Below are 15,383 nucleotides of genomic sequence, written 5' to 3'. Positions count from 1 at the left end.
GTCCTGCTGGGATGTTGTCATGTGAGGGTGAGTCTGTAGGAGGGCAACAAGTGAGAATCCAGGAACAATGTACACTGTACAGTCCAGTCAGGTTCCATCAGTCACTACAAGCAGAGCTTTTAGTGCCTAAACGCTCTTGGTTGCACTTGGATGTCCAGCACAATGGTCTACACAAAACCACGATTCATTGCTACAGCGAACTTTGACCACTTGTGTTCATCTGAGGTATTGCGCCAGTATTATAATGACACAAATGCATTGTTCTCTTTATAAGAAAGGCTTTTGGGCTTCTTCTATAGTTATATTCCTCGATTTTCATCAGCTTTGACATTCAACAGGTAAAATCACCTGAGCCCAGTCAATTTAGTGCTTGTGTAAAATAACTCCAAATCAGTCTAGTTTTGTCTTGGTATCCATCATGAATGATCATTTCATCAGAATGACATAAAAAATATGTAATCATGATCAAAATCTGTATTTTTCGAAAAGTATGGATGCATAAGTAGATTGAGAAGGATCTTTTGATGCACTAAACCTCATTCTGGCTCTGCTTATCTGCCAGCATACCTTCATTTTCTACACATCATCATTAGAAAAAGGACATTGTTGTTACCTGCTTAACAGCCACGTAGTGCTTATTAAGCTGCCATTCTTACAATGTCAGTGTTACCCACTGCAATGCAACGCAGACATCTATACATAACCTGTGTGGAAATGTGTTCAAATTCACATTGAATGCCATTCCCAGGGGACAAACTCTTCAAATAGATTGCGTCTGGTGAGTAAATACATGTTCCGCCTGGCTGCGTACTAATAAAGAAATATGTAAAAAAAACGAATGTCGGCATTTGAGAGCAAAAATGATTTGTTCCCAGCAGGTGTTGCAATTTAAAAAAAAAAACTGTTAATTTAGAATTTTTCAGTGTCATTTCCCAGACTGCACTGCTGCCACTGGGTCTGTATGCCAGGAGTGAAGGTAGGAAAGAGAAGGAGGGATTTGAACATTAAAGATAAGGTGGGAGCTGAAAGGGTCACAGGACTGGGATGCCTCCTGGCAGTAATGTAGCACGATTTTCACAATCATTGCAGTCCTTTGTTGTAGATACCAGTAATACTGTACCTCAGGGGCTGCAGTGTCTTCTTGCTTACCTAAGTCTTTAATTAAATTATGGATCTCCTGGTTTTCCCTCATTAGAAATACTTTATAATACAGGTACACTATCTATGCTGCAATTGCATTGTATTTACATCATAACAAGCATGTGTCTTGCAAGTGAATTATGTGTAGTTGCATGTAAGATGCTATCATTGAATACACACAATTACAAAAAATGCCTGAGAACACATTATCTTACTTTTCTGAGGTGTAAACATCTTAAATTGCGTCAGATGAACTAATTCAACCTCTTTTAAGGTTTCCATGGTTTAAAGGGCTCATATGCACAAACGTTGAATAAGTTTAGATCCAAGTGGTTGTATAAATCAACTGGAATAACATATTCCCATTACAAGAATACATTTCATGTATAGCAATGATTTTACTTGTGCAGGTCAAGAACTTTCCTGTTTCTTTTCTTTTAATGAGAAATCTGTTTAAAACCTGCTGGTCTGTAGTCATTCAGGACATAGGTTTTTAATTTGTTGTGCTCTTGGACTGCTTGCATTTCAGAATGAAATACTTCTTGCATGTTCAAATGAATGCCCGCCCTGGCTTTTTTACAACACCGCTGTATATACAGCCTATGTGTCAGCTCTCTGCATGAGAGACCCACAAATTTAGTCTGGTCTCTAGCTGATACTGCTGCGTTTGCCCAGTGCATGGTGCTTTGAGCCAAGTCCAAACTACTCTAACAACATGTGCAGCTGCAAATGAGAGGAGCCCATTTTGTAATTAGTAGCTAATTGATTCTATGATCTCATCCAGCTGTGTCTTTAAGAAAGTCAAAGGTATTGCTTAAAGGTATTGGTTGCAACAACATGATTGGGTAGTTTGCTCCAGACACAACTCTTTTTTTTTATTTATTCTGCTTGTAAAGCAGAATTAACCAGATAATTTTTCATGCATCCATCCATTTTCATTTTCTAAATGCTTTTTCCATTTCAGGGTCATGGAGTAGCCAGAGCCTATCCCAGCAAGCAATTGGCATATGGGCACATTCATGGGGTACATCCTGTATAGGATGCCAATCTGTGGTTGGTCATACTGACACAAACACAGAGATACATACACTCACACCTGGGCCAATTAGACAATTAAATCAGTAAGTGTTTGGACTGAAGGAGGAAACCCATGTGAATGTAAACCCAAGGAGAACATACAAACGCCACGCAGAAAGCACCCCAGGTCTGTTATCGAACCCAGGGCCCCAACACTGCAAGACAACAATGCTTACCACTCTTAATGTTCTGTTCATTGTACACTGTTAGTATTTTGTTATGTTTGTACTGTATCTCCAAGCTCTGATTGATTCAATGCCAGAGTTTCTGATATAGTGCTTGATTGAATTAAGGCAAAGGAGAAAAAAGCTTTGACACCATTATGGCTGACCAAAAATGAGGAAAATAATTAATAAGTGACCTGTTTCACCATGCTGAAAAATAATAACTGCCTAGGACATTATTAAGAGCTTGTAACTTGGTTATGGGGCAGTGGGCTCTTAAGACGTTTAGCATCTAGTTGATGCCTGAAGAATCATTTTAAATCCAGTGTGTGTGTGTTGTAAACTTCAAGCAAATGGTTAAATAAAATCAAGTAATTGCATTAATCATGAGTCACTTAGCCAGTGCTGTCTTCTAATAACATTTACAGTGCAGTCATTAACCTTATGGCTAAGAATCTTGTAATATATCTCGATATGATAAAATCAGCACTGTTTCTACATTGGTCAGTAATTGAAGTCTGGCATCTGTATACTTGTATTTTCCTATTTACATTTTCCTCAGGCATTTTTTTAAGCGTTTTCAAACTGGCTGTGGTCATAGTATAGCGTGATGGTGAGCTGTGCCCCCTACTCTCCCAATATCGGTCAAATCTGAGTTCAGTCACATCATGATTTACCGCTTTCTCACACTGCATTGACAGGGTCGGGCATGTCTTTTTCTTCATTGCTGCATCGCACACACGGCTGTTTACCGACATCTAGCGGTCAATTGGTAAAATGTCCGTTTTCGAGTAGGTCAATTGGCTGGTTCTCTCTTACGTTGAAAATAGTAAAACGAAAAAAAAATATCCGTTTTGCTTGTGATATGTTTTCTCGCCGTTTGACAAATATCACTTTTACTTTGCATATCGTGTTCACCCATTATTCTTTAAATTTGTTTCTATGGGCTTGACAGGGAAATATGAAATTGTTGTCACTGCGTTGAACATAATAGTAATAGGACATATAGAACTATGTTTTTTTCCTATTATCCCTCTGTTAGGGCTATCACAAGACATTTAAAAGTCTGATTGCAAATTTATTCTTTTTAATTTATAATGTAGGCAGTGTGACCTACAGTATACGTGTCAATCTTTTCTTCGTGATTTACAGATAGATGAGTGTGGAAACGAAATTAAATGTGTAATTGATATTCTGAGGCTAAAATACATTAATGTTGTTTGCTGCCTTTAGATTCAATGGCGATGTTTACAAATGTATACGACGAGTAAATATTTTAAGGACTCAGACTTGTTTTCTTATAAATTTATTTTATTTTTTGAGCTTTGTTAACTTTAATCCTCCTTGGTAACTGACTTTTGCAATCACTTAAGACGCGACCACTCCGCTATGCCTTAACGAAAAGCCTAAGATTTGTTGTATAGTATATAATTTTTAATATTCTAACGCTTCCGTTACAGTATATATATAGATTTTGTTTTATGCTTTCGTTTATACAAGCAGTGCTAGACTGGTCTACAGGTAAAAGATTTCCAGTACTTAAGGAATTACTGTAAAATGAAAATGATCTGAAGTCATCTGGGCTACGGAGAGCTATAGGCTTTGCCTTCATTAGTGTGATTTAAATTTGAAGAATATTGTTGAATGTTTCTGCTTCCACCAACATCTGTTTAAAATCCATGGTTCGGTACCTACAGGAAAAAAGAGACACCCACACACCTGCAAACTACTCGCCCGAATCTGAATTTTAGTGTGACTTTGTTTCACTCAGCCTGGCAGAGAGGAGCCCAGTGTCACCCTGACTGAGGACGAGCGCTACGAGCGCTTTGCTTTGTATTGGACAACTAGCAAGCGAATATCGCTCCCCCGCGGGACAGTGTGTGCGAACACCGGCACAGAGAGGAAGTGGGGGTAGGGGGGTTGTCATTAAATTGATCAGAGCTGGAGATACAGTAAATGAGTCTATAGTGCCTGTCATGGAAATCTGCGATGTGAGGCGACGCGTGGGTGAGCAGCAATTGGTAAACCACCAGGGACCTGTCACCAAACAGGCTCGGCAGAGGTCTGGTAAGACGGAGACGGGTGGTGTCGAAAGTTCTCATGCTACCACAGAACAAAACAGCCAGAAACACTGCGTGCTGGGCTAACCAGACATCTCCGGAGCCACAGTTTGCACAGTGGCAGAAGACAACCATCCTTGACCACGACAAGTTCTCAGAAAGATTGAGGTTGAACTTTCTGCTGTACGTCATGAGCAGGATTTTAAAATCAATCCTGGTTCCATCAGGAAGCCATGGGGTCTTTTCTTCCTTCATAACCAAGTCTAAATTTGTTTGTTCTTTATTTAATGCATTCTCTTTTGCACATTACAGAACGGCGAAGATCATAAAACTTAAGCACCGCACTGTTACCTACAGTACCTTCTGCTGGTGGGGAGCAGGCTGTAAGCTTAAATGTGCAAGCAGTCTACTCAGGTACAGGGTTTTGGGAAAGAGTCTCACTTTTTGGTTTTCTCCAGGTAGTGTGCAAGAACGGACAGTTGGGAATGGGGGCAAACTATTAACTTTGGTTAGTTTAAATATTCGTGTTCCCTTTATGCTGTTATACTGGATTACAAGTAATAAGATACTGATTCACTCTTGACTTTATCTGAATTTGGTTTTCCAAATTGACTTTATCTTAATCTGGTTTTCCAAAGCACTAAAAGGAATGACTATGCCTGTGGTGACGGCATTTATTTTATTAATAGGTTCTGCGAGGGCAAGTGTGGCTTTTAAATTTTACGTCAGAAGTGATGAATCTCAGTTCTTCATAGTGCATCATAATGGGGAAGAGACGTGGACCATTAGAAAGTTCAGTGTTTCTCTTGTGTGCCCATGTGATTGATTATTTGTTTGATGTGCTTCCTACTTGCTAGCAGCCATATCACCCTGCAAATCACAACTGGCAGCCCACTGAAGCTAAGCGGGTGTGAGCCTGGTCAGTACCTGGATTGGAGACCTCCTGGGAAGAACTAAGGTTGCTGCTGGAAGAGCTGTTAGTGGGGCCAGCAGGGGTTGCTCACCCTGTGGTCTCTGTGGGTCCTAATGCCCCAATATAGTGATGGGGACACTATACTGTAAACAGGCGCTGTCCTTTGGATGAGATGTAAAACCTAAAACTGAGGTTCTGACTCTCTATGGTCATTAAAATCCCAGGGTGTTTCTTGTAAAGAGTAGGGATATTACCCCAGCCTCCTGGCCAAAATTTTCTGTTGGCCCTTATCAGTCATGGTCTCCTCATAATCCCCATTTGAATTGGCTTCATTACTTTGCTCTCCTCCCCACTGATAGCTGGTGTGTGGGGAGTGTTCTGGCCCACTATGGCTGCCGTCGCATCATCCAGGTGGATGCTGCACATTGGTGGTGGTGGAGGGGAGTCCCCATTACCTGTAAAGCGCTTTGAGTGGAGTGTCTAGAAAAGTGCTATATAAGTGTAAGCTATTATTATTATTATTATTATTATTATTATTATTATTATTATTACTCTTGCAGTACTGTATGTGCTTTGCTTAGTGTCCGATTTACTGCAGTCACTGTACAGACACTACAAGTTTTTATTTGTAGCTATGTGTCACGAACCTTGCCATATTAAAATGAGAACCTACCAACACAGTCACTTTAGCTTCCTCTCATACCACCACTTAGATTGTGGTATAGAAATCCTCTGGTTGGGGCTATTCATGACACAAACACTGTTGTGTTAGTGTCTACTCCATTTTTGTGCTAAGTCTTGTGCTCTCAATATCAAAGCTTCTAATTTGTACTGTATATGTCAAGGCTTTAGGATTCTGGTCTCATTCTCCATCCAGGATTAGTATACGGTTTCCCAATACTGGTGACTCCTTAGTTACTGCTGGTGTTCACTCTAACTGGACTTTGAGCTGCTCAATGGGGGCCTCATCTAATGATCTATAATCAACTGCATCTTTTAATTGTTTCCTGCCCCTTAAGATGTTTTCTATTTTTTTTTCAGATTCTGAAATGAAAAGAATGAGAAGAGTCTAGTTGGTAAATTATGACAGTAGAGCATCGATTATCTAGTACCTGAGGGGGAAAAGGTCTGATATAAAAAATTATATGCATAAAGAATGGATTACTTAGAAACATACAAATAGACTCTATCCACATGGCTAAAATACAGTATTGCAGGAAAACTGTCCTGTACATATCACTTCACCATATTTTAAACCACGTGCAACATATTACATTTAGTTCAAGTACTGTAGGTGGCTGCATGAGCATGCGTAGGCTGCAAAGGAACAACTAAAGTTTTATTCCATGCTGACAAGAGAAGAAAAGAAACACAATGTTTCGGTTGTGGAGCCTTCTTCAGGTGTGAGGAGAAGGCTCCATAGCCGAAATGTTTTGTTTCTTTTCTTCTCTTGTCAGCATGGAATAAACCTTTACTTGTTCCTTCACATATTATATTAAGTACAGTACCCATTTAATAAAACAATAGATTGTTTGTCAACACTGTATGATATATTGAATTATCACCAGATTGGCTTAATTGCTTTCATCTTAAACAAGCAGAGTGCGTAAGAGTGAAAAATAACAAATACTGCAGTACAGCTGAGGCACAGGGCCATCGGTTGAGCTTCACCTTGTTGGAATGCTGTCCTTAGTGTGGGAGAGCTGAATGACTTTACAGTGTGCTGTTGTCTGTCAGTCTTCCCTATCTCATTCCGCCTCATGCTGTGCACTGATGATGAGATGACCATGCCTTTTCACAGCTGCTTGATTTGGAACTCAATGCACATTACCCTGAGCATGTTCTCCCCAAAGACCTCCAGGCTGTGAACTGCCAATACCAGCAGTCCAGTGTGAGCTAGGCTCCCATAGGCTCCCACTCTCCATGTTTTGGAACACAAAGCGACTCATCATTAATACACAGTAGATCTCCATTCCGTACTGTCCAGGGTTAGTATATCTCTCTTCCACAAATTTCACAATTCTCCAACATCTACAGGTATGTTTCTTTCCTTCTTTAATTTGTCATTTTTCTTTGGGTGTTTGTTGCATGTATGTGTGTAGTTTTACTTGTGTACCTGTCTTTTCTTTATTGTTTTTATACAGTATCTCTCAAGCAAAGGTTTGATATGAATGTACAAAGCATGGGTGAAACTTCAGAAAAATAGCAACACATAAACTTGTAGCAACTTCTGTATCAGGCAGTTATAACGAAAACACAGGATTTAAGACTGAAGATAGAAAAAAATTATAAAGTTGAAAGAGTACAAAGATTTTTCAAAGTCAGTATTTTGAGGTATGGGTGTGTTTCAGGCTTTGCAGCAAACCAAGGTCATTATGCATCTTACAGTATATGTGTCTTGAGCACTCCTTCTCATTTTGTCTTCTTGACCTTTCAGTAAGTTAGTGGGTGATTTGGCTGATTCTGTATATGATTATCACTGGAAAGTTTGATGATTGATGGTACATTTCTTCTACTGTCTTTTTGTCTGAGCACTCTTCATATGATAAATAACACTTTATTTACAGGAAGGGTAAAGGTAATATGGAATAAAACTCACCACTTGTGTTTAGTCTTTTATTTTCACTGTATGCTGTATGCTGATTAGCTTTCTTTATGTATTATAATGCAAAAAGGGGCAAAGGTTTATATGCAAAACCCCCTATCTGTGGAAGGAGTTATATGCTGATAATTACGACTGAGCAAAACATGTGGATCAAATAGATTAAATCAAAATGGAACCTTTCCTATTGACTAGTTAATTTCACACACTAATGACTTCTAAGTAGAAGCCCTTTTTTCTCGATGACGTTGTCTAGAAATTCCTTGCTCGTTGAGGAGCACTTTCATTTTTCTTAATTTAATTTTAATTTGTACATAAGTCAGCTTTACAGATAAAAATAAAAATGCCTAAAACCTTCTTTGACCAAAAAGAAAAGGTGTCTCTAGGAGTCAACCTTATTTTCATGACTGAGGACAGAATAGGATGCTTATCAGTCATTCTTTATTTTCAGACCAAATTCACACCTTGCTATTCTTTTGTAGAGTTTGATCCAGCAAGAAATAATTTCCTAAAATAGACAATACATGTTTATAGTGCCTTTGCAGTGAACAAACAGGTTTATATGTTTAGAAGAGAATAATTATCACAATATGTCATTGACATGTCAACTGCATGCTTTTCTGGTTTGTTAGCATGACATTTTATTAGCAACATTTCTATAGCAACAACATCTTTATATACCAGCGATTTCACGATTTCCTTATCTCACTAATTGATGTATCTAATGTAAATGTAGGTGGTTAAACCCCCCTATAATGTCTTACTCATGCTACAGTGGCTGAATGAGGTGCTTTACAAACTACATGATGCTTACAAAGGCAAACAGGTTTGAAAAAAGTATTTTTTTTCTGACTGTGCTGAATGTGTGTGTGTGAGAGTGCTGTGTGGAGATATGGAGCTCCAGTGGGTGTGTCAGAGAGAAAGTGCCTTTACTGACCATTGATCGGGCTGTCAGAGCAGATAAGCACTGGATACCCAGTGGGCATGAAGGACACAAAGTAATTTAATATCCAAATAAAGCTATCTAACAAGGAGGGATGGGAACTGTACAACACTGTCCCCCTTATGAATATTTTGGACCCAAAAAGCAAATTGCTTCTATTTTAACTACATTTTAGGGGATTTTAATTATTGTGAAAAAGGAGCTAATACTGGAAATTAACTACTGTATGGAAGCAAAGAAAAACATTGAAATTATGCCAACTTTTAAAAGTAATAAAGTTTTTTAAAAGCAAACAAATTCATGTTATACTGTATGTTTTTTTTCTGAAAGAAGAAAATTAGGAATAATGCTTTGGCAGAAATAGAAACAAATATCCATGAGCTTGACTAATGTACAATTACCTAAGGTTAGTGTAGTGCAAATCAATACACTGGCCTTTCATTAATATCTCCCTGTAACTTATGGGAAAAGTCTATGACCAAGTCCCAGTGGGTCAATTAATTATGTTTTTGATTCATATTTATTATCATTTGATTAACTGTTTCCCGCCTGCAATTTTTTGCTTTGTTCATAAGACATAAGATTGATGTTTTCTATTGTCAACTGGAACAAGCACCAGTGACTATGACTATAAAGTATATGTGAACAATAATTGTTTCCCTTAATGAATTTTATTGAAGTTTGGTAGACCTTTAAGTATTAAATCACTGGCTTTAATACTTATTTCAAGGTTTTTATTGTTTTTCCATGCATTGCCTTAATTAAGAGATAAAGTATTTTCTAACTAATTATTTAGACACTGAGTTTGCAAGCATGTGAAGTCCAACTACTGTTAGAATTGCATAGTGCCTTTATTATCATTCAATATGGAAAGATTCATCACCCTGCTGATTATGGAAACATTTTAAGATGAAGGCATCTTCCTGTAATTTCCTGCTATTTTACTAATTAGCACTTACTGATATCCTCTATGATCTTTGTAATAATTCATAATGTTAAATCACATTGTGATTTGCAGCACTAAGGCCTCCAGCAGAAACAGAGCTCCTGTTAGAGTAATTGAGACGGGGAGGAATGACATTGTGTGAAGTTCTTTTTTTGTATGCAAATTCCTTGAGCCTGGAAGACAATGCTATAAATGACAAACCAAAAACTACACAAAACCGGGGTTACTAAAAACACACAAAAGTTTTGAAAATGAAGAAAATAAACAACAGATGGAAAAGACAGATCTTACAAACAGGAATGTTAAATCCTGCATCTCTATTCAGTTCTCTTCTTGAAGAGAGAAATTTATTAATTATAAATGGTGGCTCTGTGGTTAAGGATCTGCGCCTGTGACTGGAAGGTTGCCGGTTCAAATCCCACGGCTGGCAGAGGAATCCTACTCCGTTGGGCCCCTGAGCAAGGTCCTTAACCCTAACTGCTCCAGGGGCGCTGTACAATGGCAGACCCTGCACTCTGACCCCAAGCTTCTCTCCCTGTCTGTGTGTCTGTGTCTCCATGGAGAAAAGCTGGGGTATGTGAAAAGATGAATTCCTAACGCAAGAAATTGTATAGGGCTAATAAAGAAACATTAAACATTACATTAAACTTAATTAACAAGCTGGTTATACAAACAGACACTGAAATAGAGGGGAGAGGCTGGTATTTGAGCTCCATTTTGTATCCTTTATTGAAATCGTGTCACGCTGAGCCGTTGCCTCCATCAGTCTCTGTTTCCCTTGTCCGCACAGCCTCCTCGACAAGGATGGATCATGATGGCCTGGTGGAAAGAGGACCTGGCAGCAGCCGTCAGCGCTACGAGGATGATGAAGGTGAGTAAGAGACAGCCTACTGTACATCCCACAGGGTGTGAGAACACTCTGGTGTGTGTCTCTGAGGCAGGGGGCAGGGGAGGACGCTGGTGATGCTCCTGTGGAAAGCCATTAGGAACTCCTAAGTGACTCAGCCTGGAAAGATTTGCTCAGCGTGCAGACTGAGTGCTATACAGTCTAGATGTCACTATTTCAAAGCTAGATGACGTGATCAGCCACTGTAACTGGGGTTGCTCAAATGTTAATGTGCATTTAACTGGGTCCTTGGGCATCTTTGAACTGGCAGAAGTTCCATACAGGTACTGTACTGCTACTGTTTTTCTCCCTCTTCACGTACTCTGTTTTTGCAATACCTGTGTTGAACCTGACACACCTGTGGAACTGACGTTCCCCCCTGACCTGATCCTTTAATCATGTCATGGTAGTAGGGAGTAGCCGAGGACAAGGCAGTGTGCTGCTTCCTACAGTCAGCCTGTCTCTAGGGGGGATGTACTATATCACAGTGAGCCTCTTGTTGGGTCTCTCTGGCCCGAGACAGGCAACAGTCACGCGCCATGTACTGTACACACACTCTTCCAGTCCCCTCCACCACCCTCCACAGCCCACATCCCTTCCGGCTTCAGTCCCTGAACGTATCTGCCAGAATCTTATCTTATGACCAAGCTTGAAATTCATAGCTACAGCGCTCCTTTGAAGTACTGTGTGTAAAAGCTAGTTTCACCGAGCAGATTGTTCCTCTTTCCTCTTATGTCCAGCAGATGGAGCTACGCCTTTCTAATAGTATCTTTGTGTCCTGATAGTCTTTTATTGACGGATGGCAAGCTTGTGTTAGGAGGAACACCTCAGCCCTGAGAACAGAAGAAAAGTTGCGAACCAGAGGAGGCCACTCAGCCCATCTAGCCCGTTAGGAAGTCATTAGTTAATTCATACTAGGCTTTCATGCAGCTGTTTCTGGAAGAAAGCCAGGCTGACTTCAATCACATGGCTGGGTTGCCTGATCTATTGTTATACATACCTCTAGGTAAAGAAGTACCTGCTGTTCTTGGCTTTAACGCACTTCTGTGTAGTCTCTGCCTGTGGCGTCTTGTTCCTGTTTTAGTGTGGAGACGTCTGCTGAGCTGACTTTTAAGTGGTTTAGAATACTTGGGTCAGGTCCCCCTGTAGTCTTCTCCGTTCAAGACCGAAAAGGTTCAGTTCCTTCAGCCTGTCAGCGCAGGACTGGTCCAGCTACATGTAAACCTTTTCCTCCGCCCACGCAGACCATCACTCTATCTACATCGGAGTGCCTGTGCCGCGCGGTTACCGCCGGAAGCGGCGGCGACGGAGGTCCACTTCCAGCCGTGAGAATGCAGAGGGCGAGCGGGAGAGGTGCTACGAGAGGGAGAGGCAGGAGCGCTCCGACACAGATGAAGGAGCACCGGGGCACCACGAGAACGGGGCCGCGGCGGACCTCAGCCGCACAAGTGAGTATGGCGCCACCTGCCTGCCACACAGCCAGGCCTGTATCCATGAAACTGGAACCTAGCTGCGATTGCAATATTGGGAGACCAACACTGACGTTTTGAGTGAGAAGTAGAAGACCCCAGTTTCATTACTGACAACACTGGTACTCACGTTCTGCCACCAGTGGGCTGCACCTGTGGTGCTGGTCTTCAGTCCAGCAGATCTGCTAATGATTTAATTGCATCAATATTGACTTTTCTTGTGGGTGCAGTGTCATGGTGGTGAGAGCAGCTGGTTTTCAGATCTTAGGTTCCTTTAAACCCTGGGGCATCTTCTCTGCAGGGTTTGCATCTTCTATCCATGCCCATGTGGGTTTTGTCCAGGGGCTCCAGTTTTGCCTGAAGTCCAAAAACATGCTGCCCAGGGTCATTGCATCTCTGAATTGGCTCTAAATGTGTGTGTGCCCTGCAATGGACTGGCATCCTGTCCAGGGTCTATCCTGACTTGTGGACATGGTCTACTAAATTGGGTTTGTATTGGGCCAGATACTGTTTGAAAATGAGTGGATTGACTTTGTTTACTGTCAGGCAAATGCATATTAGCTTTGGACATTTTTTCAATGTTTGCGGTAGGTGTCACCGCAGCAAGAAAATGCTCTATTTAATATTTAACTTTATGCAATTTTGGTTTGAACTCAACTCAAACACATTTTGGTTTGAATTCAAAAACCTTAAACAATTGTCAGCCCTTGAGAAATATTGTGTTTTCTAAGGTGTCTATGAAACACTCATTTCTGCAGCACTACAGGGAAATGAGTGGGTAATAAAATAGAAGACATATCAGGAAGAACCCTTGCATCTGCAAGAAATTGTGTTCATCAGTGTTGAATATATGAAAGTCTTTAAGATTATTAAGAATTCATGCTTTTCAAATGCGCACAGTGTAAAAACACACCCCGCACACTGATAACCGAAAATATCAGAAGATATTGAGCAATATGTATCAAATGCTGCACAACAACCATTCTTCTCTGTGCATGAGGTATTGCTTTTTAATAAATGTAAAATATAAATAGTGGTGATGGATGAACTTGACAAGCAGATTAGAATGGAAACATCGCAAGTGTGCATTCAACTGCTGCTCATCTTTATTAACCCTTGATCTGCCCGGTAAACCTGACAGTTTTGTGTAGGATTCAAAAACAACACACAGAGCTTTTCTCTAAGTATTATACAGAACTACACTAATGTGTTGTAGCCTCAACAGTTCCTTTGAGCAGAGAGATAAGTAAAAAGTTGATGGGTTCTGTTGCTCTTTCATGCTTTTGGGAAATATTTCTGAGGCTATTTAAACAGCATTTAAAAATGCTCTTTAAGTTGTTTTTCTGGGTGAAAACTACGTTATACTGCTGATTTATAATACAAAACAAACTGTAGCTCTATACTGTAAACAGGCGCCGTCCTTCGGATGAGACGTAAAAACCGAGGTCCTGACTCTCTGTGGTCATTAAAAATCCCAGGGCGCTTCTCGAAAAGAGTAGGGGTGTAACCCCGGTGTCCTGGCCAAATTTCCAATTGGCCCTTACTAATCATGGCCTCCTAATAATCCCCCTCTATGAATTGGCTACATTACTCTGCTCTCCTCCCCACTGATAGCTGATGTGTGGTGAGCGTTCTGGCGCACTATGGCTGCCGTCGCATCATCCAGGTGGATGCTGCACATTGGTGGTGGTGGAGGGGAGTCCCCATTACCTGTAAAGCGCTTTGAGTGGAGTGTCCAGAAAAGCGCTATATAAGTGTAAGCAATTATTATTATTATTATTATTATTATTATTGAAAGGTTCCAGACAGACTTGTCATCAGGTTAAACTCAAGTGTTCACTTCATCTGCCACTGAAGTGTAGCACCCTGTAGTGCCCTGTTTTTTTAAACAATTACTTTATTTCTATTTATTCAAAACCTCTGCCCCATGTCATGCACTGTTAATGGCTCTTCAGCCGTGATCAGTAGTGAATGCCCATGCTTGGAGTTTTCCACACTGAACACGCAGTTCTGCTCTGCTAATCCCTGCCAGGGAGCTGGGGAGGGGGATCGGGGGAGAATTCGCGCTCAGAGTTGGACCTGTGCAGGCTGGGTTAAACAAGCCCTGGATTTGCTACAGCTACAGTAGCAGCAGGACGTGAATCAGGAACTGTGAGGTGCATGCCACAGGTCCACTAATCCACTCCCCACACCCGTGGTTTGATTCACAAGCTTCACGCCAAGTCATGGACAGAGTGCAGAGCCCTGGCACTGTTCTGGGTTCCACAGATGCGCAGATCCAAGAGCAAGGAACACATGGACTGATGCTGCCCATCATGCCAGGTAAAGGAGCCAAACTGTGGATTGTCTGCATTTTGTGGGAAATTAATAGAGAGCGAGAGAGAACTATTTCTCGTGCGACGCAGCCATCAAGAACGCATGAGATCACAGAGTTGTCGTCAAGTTGAAATCAAGTGTTGTGGCGAATGGCAGCAGCACAGCCCCTTTGTGCAGATTGATTTTGTTAAACAAGGGCCAGTTGCAGTTTGTGTTGTACTGTTTTTGTGTCTCTTGTTTTCTGCGTTGTTTGTATCCAGACCTTTTATGCTTAAACGAGCTGCAGGGCCCTCCACGTTTTTAAATCAGATCTGCATTTGTAAACAGAGCCGGGATTCTTTACTAACTATGAGAATGATTCATTCTTGCTAGCAAATTCGCTTGTGGTCTGCTGCTGGAGCTCTCAAGTTTTCAGTGTTTAGTATTTGTGGTAGAATTTTTTAGCAGTGCTGTGCGTACATGACAAGTTTAACATCATATTCATTTCATACATTTACTGTTTCTGGACTCTAAACATTACCTCTGTTTTTAAAGATGTTTCCTTGCCTAAGAGCGCCTTAAGAATCCATAACTTATAACGCACTGCTTGTAATACAGTACGTAGATCATTCTCATGTGCAAGTGTAAGTAAAACTTCCTGATATTTTCAGGTATGCTGATCGATGGATTTTGTTAGTGGGATTCAGTGCTGTAAATGATGATTTCTTCTCAATCCGCAAATAAGGATAGCATTTAAAGGGAAAAACGCAATGAAACAATTGTTGTTAGTAAACCTGTTTGTAACAGGTTTAAGCCACTTAAGCTTATGTGGTAGTTGTTGGCACAGGTGCAGTCACTAAATACTTGGAATCATTGAGTCTGAGTATT

General features: G+C 40.7%; 1 protein-coding gene across 7 annotated transcripts in view; it reads left to right on the top strand.

The window, feature by feature from the left end:
• Positions 1 to 7,186: 7,186 nt before the first annotated feature.
• The window catches only part of slc4a5a (solute carrier family 4 member 5a), a 50,515-nt gene continuing 42,318 nt past the window's right edge, over positions 7,187 to 15,383 (top strand). For 3 of the 7 annotated variants that reach the window (XM_069181565.1, XM_069181548.1, XM_069181581.1), the window contains exons 1-3: positions 7,188 to 7,391; positions 10,636 to 10,716; positions 11,976 to 12,179. In XM_069181565.1, coding sequence (XP_069037666.1) covers positions 10,650 to 10,716; positions 11,976 to 12,179 — 271 coding nt within the window. In that variant the 5' untranslated portion in view covers positions 7,188 to 7,391; positions 10,636 to 10,649. Of the gene's footprint in view, positions 7,392 to 10,635; positions 10,717 to 11,975; positions 12,180 to 14,232; positions 14,523 to 15,383 lie in introns of those variants that run through there. The other 4 variants (XM_069181556.1, XM_069181586.1, XM_069181573.1 and 1 more) reach the window with 3 other exon arrangements.

This window comes from Lepisosteus oculatus, chromosome 2 (genome assembly GCF_040954835.1).
Source record: "Lepisosteus oculatus isolate fLepOcu1 chromosome 2, fLepOcu1.hap2, whole genome shotgun sequence".
Classification (NCBI taxonomy): domain Eukaryota; kingdom Metazoa; phylum Chordata; class Actinopteri; order Semionotiformes; family Lepisosteidae; genus Lepisosteus; species Lepisosteus oculatus.
The sequence above is the reverse complement of the archived record's forward strand: the minus strand, read 5'-3'. Positions and strand labels throughout refer to the sequence as shown.